This window comes from Ovis canadensis, chromosome 3, assembly GCF_042477335.2.
Source record: "Ovis canadensis isolate MfBH-ARS-UI-01 breed Bighorn chromosome 3, ARS-UI_OviCan_v2, whole genome shotgun sequence".
NCBI classification, from domain to species: domain Eukaryota; kingdom Metazoa; phylum Chordata; class Mammalia; order Artiodactyla; family Bovidae; genus Ovis; species Ovis canadensis.
The window spans coordinates 208,326,386-208,340,963 of record NC_091247.1 but is presented as its reverse complement, the minus strand read 5'-3'; the positions used below and the strand labels follow the sequence as shown (position 1 = coordinate 208,340,963).

At 44.0% G+C, this 14,578-nt stretch overlaps 1 protein-coding gene across 1 annotated transcript in view; it reads right to left on the bottom strand.

Moving 5' to 3' along the window:
- The window catches only part of HEBP1 (heme binding protein 1), a 38,756-nt gene that overhangs the window by 8,559 nt on the left and 15,619 nt on the right, over positions 1-14,578 (bottom strand). The window contains exons 2-3 of the mRNA XM_069585662.1: positions 7,307-7,445; positions 4,559-4,739 (exon numbers count right to left, since the gene is read on the bottom strand). Coding sequence (XP_069441763.1) covers positions 4,559-4,739; positions 7,307-7,445 — 320 coding nt within the window. The remainder of the gene's footprint in view (positions 1-4,558; positions 4,740-7,306; positions 7,446-14,578) is intronic.

Below are 14,578 nucleotides of genomic sequence, written 5' to 3'. Positions count from 1 at the left end.
GACCAAGAAACCAACTTGAAGAGGTTCTCACTGGCCAAAGATGGGACAATTTGAGCATCAATGAAAATAATAACTGCAAAGAATTAAAACACATCAATTATGTTTGAATTCATATCTTTATATTGATACTCAGAAAGCAGAGATCAACACTATCTCCCCTTTGGAGGATGTTAAGAAAAGAAGTCATTATTCTGGAAACTGATAAAGAGAAGGCATCAAGCTAAAGAGAAAGTATCTGGCCTTCTCTTTGTGACTCTGTCTTAGGGAAACCAAACAGTAGATGTGGGAAGGTTCTCTTTACCAAAGTATTCTGGCTAATAAGGGCTTTCCTGCTGGCTCAGTTGATAAGGAATCTGCTTGCAATGCAGGAGACTTGGTTTTGATCCCTGGGTTGGGAAGATCCCCTGGAGTAGGAAATGGCAACCCACTCCAGTATTCCTGCCTGGGAAATTCCATGGTCAGAGGAGCCTGGAGGGCTACAGTCCACGGGGTCACAAGGAGTCAGACACGACTGAGTGACTTAACACTTTCACTTTTCTTTCACTCTCAGGGCCTAATATGTACTAGACAACAGTGAGAGTGAGCGCCTCCCTAAATTTTGCACAACAGGCACCCCGCTTCCCCATCTTACTTCCTGCCATGTGAAAAGATCGTCTTGCCATTCTCTAAGTAGAGTTTGCTTTCTCTGCAGCCTCTGCAGTGAAGGCTGCAAAGTCTGAATGAGGACTGCGGTGGGAGTTGGAGGTTCCAGTTCCAGCTGTCCAGCTGCAGTGCACACATTGTCCTCTGGGGGGCTCTGCATCACCCAGTCTAGGACTGCCCAGAGCAGCCAAGCTTACATTCTCAGCATTAGTGTACCGGAGGAGCCTGGTGGGCTGCAGTCCATGGGGTCGCGAAGAGTCGGACACGACTGAGCGACTTCACCTTCACTTTTCACTTTCATGCATCAGAGAAGGAATTGGGAACCCACTCCAGTGTTCTTGCCTGGAGGATCCCAGGGATGGGGGAGCCTGGTGGGCTGCCGTCTATGGGGTCGCACAGAGCCGGATACAACTGAAGCGACTTAGCAGCAGCAGCAGCAGCAGCAGTGTTGAAAGCTGCACCCTTGTGGGTGGAGCTGGAGCAGGGCAGATAAATAACTAAGTTTGGAGACCCGAGGAGTGGACAAAAACTGTCCAGTGGGAGATTATTTGTATATTTTTCACGAGGTTGTTCTAGAGCAGAACCCTGGTGAAGCTCCTGGTCTCACTCGTCTGTCCATGGTTTCACACCTGTCACACAGGAGGATTTTAGCAAATGGGAAGTCACTGATTATCCCGAAGAGACTTGACTTCTGAGGAGAGGCTGAGGCCTAAAGAATAAAATTATGAAAACACGCATACCTGTTGTTCTCTATAGTCAAGGGACCTGGACCCCACGTGAAGCCCTGGAAATAACACCAGAACAATTGGATGCATGTGTGGCCTGCTAAAAGCCCACAGACCATGAATAACACTCCCTGCCCGTCTGGCATTCAAGGGCAATGTGGGGAGTTCAAGGGGGGCTAGAGATATCTCCAGCCCCTTATGCTCCCTAGGTGTTCACGACCCCAAGCTACAGACTGACCTAGATATTCTGATTCTCCCAGAATTCTGCTGTGGCTACTGTAGGTGTCCAGCTTCAGCTGGGGTTGGGAGGATATTCTCTATATCCACATCAATTTGGCAACAGACAAAGGCATTCACGTGGGCTTCCCAGGTGGCATAGTGGTAAAGAATCTGGCTGCTGATGCAAGAGACACAAGAGACGTGACTTTGATCCCTGGGTCAGGAAGACCCCCTGGAGAAGAAAATGGCAACCCACTCCAGTATTCTTGCCTGGGAAATTCCATGAACAGAGAAGCCTTGTGGGCTATATAGTCCATGGGGTTATAAAGAGTCAGACACAACTGAGCAACTGAGCACACACACAGCACACAAAGGCGTTTACTTAGATACAATGCAAATGTTTGTGTGCTGTAGGCTGAAGAAATTCTGAGAGAAACTGTTAGTACTCAGTATTTCTTACTTAATTCATCAACGAGTTTCGAAAGAGAAGTTAAGAAACAGTCCCATTTACAATTGCATCAAAAAGTACAAAATACCCAGGAATAAATTTCACCAAGGAAGTGAAAGATTTTCACACCCAAAACTATAAAACATTAATGGAAAATCTGGAGAAGACAAAAATAAATGAAAAGATTCCAGGCTCATGGGTTAGAACTAATATTGTTCAAGTGGCCATACAACTCAAAGCAATCTACAGATTAAATGCAATCCCTATCAAAATTCCAATGGAATTTTCTTTTTAAACAGAAATAAATCTTAAAATTTGTATGGAACCACAAAAGACCCTGAATCTGGAGAAACAAGAACCAAGCTGAAGGCATAACATCTCCTGCTTTCAAGGCTATATTACAAAGCTATCATTATCAAAACAGTATGATATTGACATAAAAATACATGTATAGATCAATGGACCAGAATAGAATGCCCCAAAATAAACCCATGCATATATGGCCAACTAATTTTTAACAGAAGAGCTGAGAATGTACAACAGGGAAAGGACAGTGTCTTCAATAAATGCTGTTAGGAAAACTAGACAGTCAAATACAAAATACTGAAAATAGACCACTTTTTTTTTTTAAACTTTTGCCCACACTGTGTGGCATGTGGAATCTTAGTTCCCCCACCAGGGATCAAACTCATGTTCCCTGCAATGGAAGCATCAAGACTTAACCAATGGACCACCAGGCAAGTCCCTGGACCACTATTTTACACCATACACAAAAATCAACTCAAAGTACGTAAAAGACTTGAACATAAGACCTGAAACTGTAAAATTCCTAGAAGAAGCCATAGAGGGTAGCCTCCTTGACACCAGTCTTGACAATGTTTTTTTTTGGTATTTGACACCGAAAACACAGGCAACAAAAGCAAAACTAAACAAGTGAGACTACATCAAACTAAAAAGCTTCTGCACAGCAAAGGAAAAAGGCAAACTGTTAAGCAGGAGAAACTGTTTGCAAATCATATATATGTAATGGGTTAATATCCAATACATGGTAAAAACTCCTATAACTTGAGACTAAAAAACTCCAAACAATCTAACTAAAAAAATGGGCAGAGGATCTGAATAGACATTTTTCCAAAGAAGACATACAAATGGGCAAAAGGTATATAACAAGGTGTTCAACATCACTAGTCAGCAGGGGAATGCAAATCAAAGCCACAACGAAACGTCACTTCACATTTGTTAGAATGGCTACTATGAAAAAGACAAGAAGTAACAAGTGTAGAGAAAAGGGAATCCTTGTGTAAAGCTGGTGGGAATGTAAATTGGTGCAGCCATTATGGAAAACAGTATGGAAGTTCCTCAAAAAAATTAAAAATAGAACCACATGATCGAGCAATTCCACTTCTGGGTATATATCTGAAGGAAATGAAACCACTAACTTGAAGAGATAGTGGCTCCCCTATGTTCAAAGGAGTGCCAATTTACCAACAGCCAAGACTTTTGAGAGTCCCTTGGACTGCAAGGGGATCCAACCAGTCCATTCTAAAGGAGATCAGCTCTGGGTGTTCTGTGGAAGGAATGATGCTAAAGCTGAAACTCCAGTACTTTGGCCACCTCATGCGAAGTGTTGACTCATTGGAAAAGACTCTGATGCTGGGAGGGATTGGGGGCAGGAGGAGAAGGGGACGACAGAGGATGAGATGGCTGGATGGCATCACGGACTCGATGGATGTGAGTTTGAGTGAACTCCGGGAGCTGATGATGGACAGGAAGGCCTGGCGTGCTGCGATTCATGGGGTCACAAAGAGTCGGACATGACTGAGCGACTGAACTGAACTGAACTGAACAGACAGATGAATGGATAAAGAAGATGTGGAATATATGTACAATGAAATATTATGCAGCCATAGAAAGAAGGAAATCTTGCCTTTTGTGATGATATGGATTAACTTTGAAGGCATCATGCTAAATGAAATAGGACAGACAGAGATAGGGGAATACTGTATTATCTCACTTATATGTGGAATTAAAAAAAAAATCTGAACTCATATACACACAGAACAGACTGGTGGTTACCATAGGGTGGGGAGGTAAGGGGGTGGGAGATACGGGTAAAGGTGATCAAAAGGTAGAAACATCCTGCTATAAAAAAAATTAGCTCTGAGGATATAAGGTATAGCAAAGTGACTCGAGTTAACCACACTGTATGTTGCACTATATGTTTGAAAGTTACTAAGAGAGTGGATCTTTTTTTTTTTTTTAAGAGAGTAGATCTTAAGATTTCTCATTTCAGGAGAAAGATTTGGAATTTTGTCAAATGAAAGATGCTAACTTCCATTGGTAATCATTTCATAAATATGTAATCAAAGCATTATGTTGTACACTTGAATACAATATTATATATCAGTTATAGCTCAAAACTGGAAAAAAATAATTTAAATGCAAATGTTCATGGCAGATTATTCAAGAAGTGATTATGGAAATCAAGTGCTACCCTTGGATGACCAAGGAATTGTCTCCTTACGTGGAATAGACAGTGATGCCTTCCCTGTCTTCGATCTTAATGCTGTCATCGCTGGGAGCCGGCGGGTCGCTTTGAAACTTGTTTGGAATCCGGAACCAGACTTTTAATCTATTCTGTAGGTTCCCATCGTCACTGGGGAACACAGCAAAGGAGATAGGAACTGTCATCCCCATTCCGAGTCCTGGAAACACAAAACCACAGAGAGACATGGGTTTTAGAGACAGAACCTACTCAGGCCCATGGACCATCTGCTGGTCTCATTCTTCTTTCAAGACAATATTTGTTGTTCTTGAAATTTATAATAGGCATTTCAGGGATTAGCATGTATCAACACACACATATAAAGTACCTCTTAATTGTACATACTAGAGGTAGGAAGGTAGTGATTCAAACTTGTCTGGAAAAAAGTTATTTTGCAATATATATCAAGACTATAAATATATAAGTACCCAATTACTTCCCAGGTGGTACAGTGGTAAAGAATCCACCTGCTAATGCAGGAGATGCATGTTTGACCCCTGGGTCGGGAAGATCCCCTGGAGAAGGTACCTGGAGAAGATGCCCCGGCAGCCTAGTCCAATATTCTTGCCTGGGAAATTCCATGGACAGAGGATCCTCGTGGGCTACAGTCCACGGGGTTGCAAAAGAATCGGACACAGCGACTAAACAACAACGGAGTACTTCCTGTCTAATTGCTGATTTTCTATTTTCCATTTTTGGCTGTGTTGGGTCTTCACTGCTGTGCACGGGCTTTCTCTAGTTGCAGAGAGTGGGGGCTGCTCTCTAGTGGCGATGCTCGGGCTTCTCATTGCAGGGGCTCCTCTTGTTGCAGAGCATGGGCTCTGGGCACACGAGCTGCAGTAGCTGTTGTGCACGGGCTTAGCTGCCCCATGGCACCCCACTTGCCTGCACTGGCAAGCGCATTCTTAACAACTATACTACCAGAGAAGTCATAATTGTTGATTTTAATGAAATAATCTAAAATATGAAAAAGGCTATTTAGGGAATAGGATTTTCCTTGCAGCAGAACTTATAATTGTGAAAAACTGAGATATGTTCAAAAGAGGAATATGTCTAAGTAAATCATAGGCACATGATGCAATACAATTTAGCTATGAATAGTCATGCTTAGGACTAGTTAGCTACAATGGAAAATAATTATGAAATAGGGAACAGAAACAGGATATATTGCACAAACACTACGATTACATATTGTGTGTGAGTCGCTCAGTCATGCCCAACTCTGCAACTCCATGCACTGTAGTCCATCAGGCTCCTCTGTCTATGGAATTCTCCAGACAAGCATACTGGAGTGGGTTGCTATTTGCTACTCCAGGGGATCTTCCTGACCTAGGGATTGAAACTGGGTCTCCTGCATTGTGGGCAGATTCTTTACCATCTGAGGCACCAAGATGATTACATTTTAAAAACCTATTAAAAAGCCCTGAAAATACATTCAAAGATGACAATGATTACATTAGAAAAGATGGACTGGGGTGCTGTTTTGATATTTTCAAAAATGTTTGATGAGTTTATAATTTTTACACATATTTTCTTCTGAAGAAAACTTATGGCAGCGCTAAGAAGGAAAAGACTTCTTCATGTCCTACTGGTTGACTTATGTCCAAAGCCTGATTTCTTTGGTTCTAGCAAATATTACTAAGCTTGATACGAGCTTCTTTCTCATTTATCAACTTGAGATATATCCTAAATATTAAACACATTTTTTTTTCATCTTGTACTCTGAACCATTTTGGGTTTGTACTGATTCTAAAGTGCAGGCCAAGTTAGAGAGCTTAAGAGTTAAATGAAGGTCGCTCAGTCGTGTCCGACTCTTTGTGACCCCACGGACTATACAGTCCCTGGAATTCTCCAGGCCAGAATACTTGAATGGGTAGCCTTTTCCTTCTCCAGGGGATCTTCCCAATCCAGGGATCGAACCTAGGTCTCCCACATTGTGGGTGGATTCTTTACCAGCTGAGCCACAAGGGAAGCCCTTAAGTATTAAAGTCCTATTTAAATATGGTTTACATGCAAACAGGTACACTGAAACTTCAGGCCTCTCATTTTATCATAAAAACAGGGAGGCAGCCAGCATGGACTACCAGGTCTTATTATTATTATTAGACCATGCCACGTGGCTTGCAGGATCTTAGTTCCCTGACCCGGGATCAAATCCTGGACCCCAGCAGTGAGAGCACTAAGTATTAACCACTAAGTATTACCACTGGACCGCCAGGGAATCCCCATGGACTGTCAAGTGTTTCAGAAGGGGACTAAGAACTCTCAGGCTCTTCATTTGCCAGAACAGAGCTGGGGACCAGCCATGCTCATCACTCACTGATCTTTAGAACCCCACAGAATCTGAGCTACTAGAGGGCTGATGAGATTTTTGGCCAGGTCTCAAGTCAGAGGTTGGCTTTGTTCTGTGGCCTGGCTTACCATGGACACACCTTACCCAGTTCACCAATCCAAAGATAAGCACTGTAAAGTTAAAAAAATAACAGACAAACAAACAAAGCATGTGTCTTCATACAGGGGAGAGAAGCATGAACTCAGTGCTACTGGGCGGGCATGAAGTCAGCGGGTCTCCCCAGAGCCCCCCTGCCCACACAGGGCAGCAAGGTCACATGACACCAAAACAGGAAGTGACAGGCGTCCTGGGGGCCCTTCCTGTGTTTTCCATCGATGACGTGAGGCTGCAGCACTGGCCCGCGTGACCAGAGTCCATCCTTCAGGGACACTCACCCTTATCATTGGAGCCTCCCACATACTTCATGACTTTCGGCATGGCCTCCCTCAGAGCCTCATCCACAGGCTTATCTGTCACTTCCACTGTGGCAAACTTCCCGCCTTCACAGGCCCTCTCCTCGTAGAAGACATCTCCCTGGAGGCAGAGAAGGCACAGCACTGAAGAGGCGTAAGGGAGCAACCTGTAATGACTCTCAGAGTGTTAGTCACTCAGTCGTGTCCGGCTCTTTGTGACCCAGGGGACTGTAGCCTCTGTCCAGGGAATTCTCCAGACAAGAAAACTGGTATGGGTAGCTATTCCTTTCTCCAGGGGATCTTCCTGACTCAGAGATCGATCCTAGGTCTCCCACATTGCAGGCAGATTCTTTACCATCTGAGCCACCAGGGAAGCCCCTACAAGCAGTAAAAGTCCAGTTACAAGAGGCACAAGCTGCTAAGGAACTTTCCATAATGAGCCCAACTCTGGTGACAGTGGAAGAGACAGGCCGGAGTATGAAGGACCATAAGAAATGGACTCTGAGAGTTCTTACAGACCTAGAGACAGCAGAGAGGGGATTGCTGCCAACGAGGAAGGATTTGGGAGGAAGTGACAGGGCAGCTGATTTCTCAGCGGCACGGGGGTGTCGCTTAGTGAGACGGGCTGGGAACAGGAGTCACATCTGGGAGTGCAGTGTGAACTGAATTACTCTGATTCTTCTTGAATTACAGACCTACTACTAGATTGAGGCTACTCTTGGGGCCTCAGGGTTTTGTGGGATTGGCGTTGTATTGGTTTCACCCTTTGCCATATTGTAAAGCAGCGCCTTCAAACTTAAAAAGAAAATCACAATCCATAACAAGAAATATTTTTACATCATGCCTTATCAAGAACATGAAACCTCATATAATCAACATTCTCAGAGAAATAATAGAAGATATTACATCCCAAACCACCCAGAACAGCCCCAGAATGCTGTAAAAACAGAATGGTCTGAGATCAAACAGCTCTGGGAAATTAAAAATATAACAGAGGTGAAAAAATTCGGTAGAAAGGTTGGAAGATAAAATTGAAGGAAATATTTTAGAAAGTCAAGTAAAAACGCAAAGATGTAGAAAACAGAAAAGGAAAGGGATCACGCCAAGAGATCCAACATCTGAATAATAAGAGGTCTAGGGAAAGAGAGGACTTCCCAGGTGGCTCAAGGGTAAAGAATCTGCCAACCAGTGCAGGAGACACAGGAGACCAGGGTTTGATCTCTGGGTTGGGAAGACCCCTGGAGGAGGAAATGGCAACCCACTCCAGTTTTCTTGCTGGGACAATTCCATGAACAGAGGAGCCTGGCATGCAACAGTCCACGGGGGTCGCAAATAGTTGGATATGACTTTGCGATTGAGCACGCATGCACACAGGAAAAGAGAAAACAAAATGGCAAAGGAGGAAACAGACAACTACAATGACAATCCCACAAAACTCTGAGGCCCCAAGAGTGGCCTCAATCTAGTAGCAGGACTGCCTTTCAAGAAGAATCAGAGTAGCTCTGTTCACACTGTACTCCCAGTCACGACTCCTCTTCCCAGCCCGGCTCACTAAGCACATCCCCTGAGAAATCAGCTGCACTGTCACTTCCCCTTCAAAACTTCCTCCTTGGCAGTGATCTCCTCCTGCATTGAGTCTCTGTGCTCAAGTCATTATCTTTACCCTACAGACCCACACAGCTCTCCTCCAGCCCTCTTCCTCCTCCTTGCCCTTTGACGTCTCATTATGATATTGGGCTTCCCTGGTGGCTCAACTGGTAAAGAACGTGCCTGGCAGTGCAGGAGACCTAAGACATCGGTTCAACCCCTGGCTTGGGAAGATCCCCTGGAGAAGAAAATGACAACCCACTCCAGTATTCTTGCCTGCAGAATCCCACGGACAGAAGAGCCTGGAGGACTACAGTCCATGGGGATGCAAAGAGTCAGACAAGACCGAGCACACACACACAAACGCGATATAATTTTGCATTCTCAAACATACAGTAGAGCAGTGCTTCCAAACTAAAAAAAAAACCCAGAATCCAGAACAAGAAATCCATTTTTACATCATGCCCTATCATGGACATACGTGTCTGAAGCAAAGTTTCACAAAATAACACTTTACCCTTATGGACTGGATGCATGATGATACATGCCTTTTCTTTTCTTAATTGGAGTACAGTCAATTTACAATGTTGTGTTAGTTTCAAGTGTACAGCAAAATGATTCAGACATATATATATATATATTCTTTTTCAACATTGAAATCATATTGATTATATTCTTTGCAGACAAAGATGGAGAAGCTCTATACAGTCAGCAAAAATAAGACGGTCAGCTGACTGTGGCTCAGTTCATGAACGCCTTATTGCCAAATTCAGACTAAAACTGAAGAAAGTAGGGAAAACCACTAGACCATTCAGGTATGACCTAAATCAAATCTCTTATGACTATACAGTGGAAATGAGAAATAGATTTAAGGGACTAGATCTGATATACAGAGCGCCTGATGAACTATGGATGGAGGTTCGTGACATTGTACAGGAGACAGGGATCAAGATCATACCCAAGAAAAAGAAATGCAAAAAAGCAAAATGGCTGTCTGAGGAGGCCTTACAAATAGCTGTGAAAAGAAGAGAAGCAAAAAGCAAAGGAGAAAAGGAAAGATATTATACCCATTTGAATGCAGAGTTCCAAAGAATAGCAAGGAGAGATAAGAAAGCCTTCCTCAGCGATCAATGCAAAGAAATAGAGGAAAAAAATAGAATGGGAAACACTAGAGATCTCTTCAAGAAAATTAGAGATACCAAGGGAACATTTCATGCAAAGATTGGCACAATAAAGGACAGAAATGGTAGGGACCTAACAGAAGCAGAAGATATTAAGAAGAGGTGGCAAGAACACACAGAAGAACTGTACAAAAAAGATCTTCACGGCCTAGATAATCACAATGGTGTGATCACTCACCTAGAGCCAGACATCCTGGAATGTGAAGTCAAGTGGGCCTTAGGAAGTATCACTATGAACAAAGCTAAGTGGAGGTGATGGAATTCCAGTTGAGCTATTTCAAATCCTGAAAGATGATGCCGTGAAAGTGCTGCACTCAATATGCCAGCAAATTTGGAAAACTCAGCAGTGGCCACAGGACTGGAAAAGGTCAGTTTTCATTCCAATCCCAAAGAAAGGCAATGCCAAAGAATGCTCAAACTACCACACAATTGCACTCATCTCACACGCTAGTAAAGTAATGCTTAAAATTCTCCAAGTCAGGCTTCAGCAATATGTGAACCGTGAACTTCCAGATGGTCAAGCTGGTTTTAGAAAAGGCAGAAGAACCAGAGATCAAATTGCCAACATCCATTGGATCATCAAAAAAGCAGGGGAGTTCCAGAAAAACATCTATTTCTGCTTTATTGACTATGCCAAAGCCTTTGACTGTGTGGATCACAATAAACTGTGGAAAATTCTGAAAGAGACGGGAATACCAGACCACCTGATCTGCCTCTTGAGAAACCTGTATGCAGGTCAGGAAGCAACAGTTAGAATTGGACATAGAACGACAGACTGGTTCCAAATAGGAAAGGAATACGTCAAGGCTGTATATTGTCACCCTGCTTATTTAACTTATATGCAGAGTACATCATGAGAAACGCTGGGCTGGAAGAAGCACAAGCTGGAATCAAGATTGCTGGGAGAAATATCAATAACCTCAGATATGCAGATGACACCACCCTTATAGCAGAAAGTGAAGAAGAACTAAAGAGATTCCTGATGAAAGTGAAAGAGGAGAGTGAAAAAGTTGCCTTAAAGCTCAACATTCAGAAAACGAAGATCATGGCATCTGGTCCCATCACTTCATGGGAAATAGATGGGGAAACAGTGGAAACAGTGTCAGACTTTATTTTGGGGGGCTCCAAAATCACTGCAGATGGTGACTGCAGCCATGAAATTAAAAGACGCTTACTCCTTGGAAGGAAAGTTATCACCAACCTAGACACCATATTCAAAAGCAGAGACATTACTTTGCCAACAAAGGTCCATCTAGTCAAGGCTATGGTTTTCCAGTGGTCATGTAGGGATGTGAGAGTTGGACTATAAAGAAAGATGAGTGCCAAAGAATTGATGCTTCTGAACTGTGGTGTTGGAGAAGACTCCTGAGAGTCCCTTGGACTGCAAGGAGATCCAACCAGTCCATTCTAAAGGAGATCTTTCCTGGGTGTTCTTTGGAAGGACTGATGTTGAAGCTGAAACTCCAGTACTTTGGCCACCTCATGCGAAGAACTGACTCATCTGAAAAGACCCTGATGTTGGGAAAGATTGAGGGCAGGAGGAGAAGGGGATGACAGAGGATGAGATGACTGGAGCATCACTGACTTGATGGACATGGCTTTGGACGGACTCCGGGAGTTGGTGATGTTCAGGGAGGCCTGGCATGCTGTGGTTCATGGGGTCGCAAAGAGTCAGACATGATTTAGCGACTGAACAACAACATACAGCTACTAAGCGTTTGAAACTAGAAACCAGAATTTAAAGCCCCAGACTCTGGTCTAGGGGCTTCCCTGATAGCTCAGCTGGTAAAGAATCTGCCTGCAATTCAGGAGACCCCAGCACAATTCCTGGGTTGGGAAGATCCACTGGAGAAGGGAAAGGCTACCCTCTCCAGTATTCTGGCCTAGAGAATTCCATGGATTGTATAGTCCATGGCGTCACAAAGAGTCAGACATGACTGAGTGACTTTCACTCAGTGGTCTAACACTTGTCACAAGGCTGAATGCTCCACGGGGGATGAAGTGAGTGTTTTTCAGCCTCTCTGTTTAGGTACAGAGGTAGGTATTTCTGACTGACATTTGTAGGCCTGTGTCAAACTCAGATCAAGGGCATCAAAAGTCATTCAATACAGTTTCTCTTGCAAATGGAGAAACCAATGACCAGCTCTCTCCAGTAAGAGCTGGAAGGGTGCTTACAAATCCATCAGTTCATTTGCCTCTTAGGACAAGCAAGCAGTCCACTGCATAGTTGGACAAACAGGTCCAGAGCTCAGCCAGGGCCTGGCTCAGTTGGGACGCATCAGCAGAGGGGTAACCAAAGCTGTGAATGAGGCTGTGTTGCCCAGGGAACGTATACTTGTGCTGCCGTGTGCTCAGTCGTGTCTGACTCGATGCAACCCCAAGGACTGCAGCCCGCCAGGCTCCTCTGTCCATGGGATTCTCCAGGCAAGAACACTGGAGTGGGTTGCCACGTGCTCCTCGAGATCCTCCTGACCCAGAAATTGAACCCTGGCAAGTCTCCTGAGTCTCCTGCATGGCAGGCGGATTCTTCGCCACCTGCACCACCTGGGAATGTATACAGAGCATTCTATATAAATTGATCATGTTCATGAATCCCCCACCTAAGAGCTGTCATTCATCAAACTCTTTCCTATGATGGCTCAGGCACCACCGAGTGTCTACCTACCTCGCCAACCACGCTACAGCACCTCCTCATTGGCCTTCTGCTATTTTTGTCCATGCAGGTCATTCCTGCAGAGCCTCTGTACCCGCCTCTCCCTCTGCCTGGGGGATTCCCTTCCTCTCTCTGCGTGATGAACTCCTACTCATCCAAAAGGTCTCAACCTAAAAAGTCACTTCCTCAGAGGGGATCCCAGTTTAAAACAGATGCCCCATGATATTCTGCCTTTTGTTCTTAGAGTTCTCATGGCAAGAATACTTGGTTCACCTTTTACACCTCCAGCGGGCCGTGTTTTGTCAGAACTCTTCATTATGACCTGTCTGTCTTGGGTGGCCCTGTACAGCATGGCTCATAGCTTCACTGAGTTATGCAAGTCCCTTCGCCATGACAAGGCTCTAATCCCTGAAGGGGATTTGACTCACTGAAAAAGACCCTGATGTTGCGAAAGATTGAAGGCAAAAGCAGAAGGCGGCGACAGGAGATGAGATGATTAGATAGCATCACTGACTCAATGGACATGAATTTGACCAAACTCTGGGAGATGGTGAAGGAGGGAAGCCTGGTGTGCTGCAGTCCATGGGGTCACAAAGAGTCCAACATGACTTAGCAACTGAGCAACACTGGAATATAATTAGAATGGAAATTGTAATGGAATAATAACATGTTTAATTTCTACTGGCAACCATAAGCCCCATGGGGTCAGGGACTGTCTGAATCGTTTACCACTGTTATTTCTCAGCATCGAGGACCATGTCTTTAATATATATAGCAGGGTCTCTATATGGATATGTGGAAATGGAGGCTGTGGGAGTGAAACCTGGCTTTATTCTAATGACAAGGAATTCGGCAACCATAGATGGCTGGAGAATGAGCACTTAGCCTAACTCTATGTGTCTTGGAGGAAGGCTGCATCACACTGTCTGAAGGAGGTTCTCCAACAGGTACCCCCTGTTTTCACAGCATCTATGTCTACAACTTCTCACTGGAACCACTGGATCACTATGAAAATTCAGGTTTGAGAGATGGATATTATCCAACTACTCTGGTTCTCCAGCGAGCTGAATTTAAATAGGTTCTATTTCTACAGAAAATAAAGCATCTAAGTTAACACTGTTAGCACATTTGGTTCTTCAAATTTAACACCTTCAGTGCCTTTCCTTGCTACATTGAACAAAATAATGCCCCTTCCTGGCCCGACATTCAGCTAGCTCATGCTCCCAGTTACTAGATGAGGATTCCAGCCAGTGGCCACAAACACCAGTTTTCAACATTCAGTGGGAACCATAGTCAAGTCCCAGACAGAGATGTTGAAAGAATGCCTTTTGTAATAAGATCTGCAAGACCCTTTGCAAGGCTGGTTTTTCCCCTTGCCACCTTGTCAGGGAATGTTTAACAGGATTCCTACATGCTGTTTCTCATAAATCTCTGTTCCTTATCAGTTTCTGTCGTCAGAAACTAGTGGAACAGCAAGCTGCTCCCAGGACTGAGGTCATTATGTGAGACAGGCTTGAATCTCCTTTAGTAAACATTCTCTTTACAACAAAACTGCTTAGTCCCGATCCCCTTTCTTGAGATATGGATTGTCTCCTGCCCTTGTGACCATTATTAATCCCTTGTTCCCTTGGTAACAGTTGCTATATGTTTGGTTTTCTGATCTTTATCACTGTTGAAAGAAATTTCTTGAACAACAGCCTATACATACTCACAGAAAGATCATTAAAGCACCTTTGCTCCATCAGAGTTTGGGTCCCCGTCTTGCTTTCTTTCTTCCTCTCTCTCTCTCTCCCCCTCCCTCTGGCTCTCTTTCACTTTCTTATCGTCAACTCT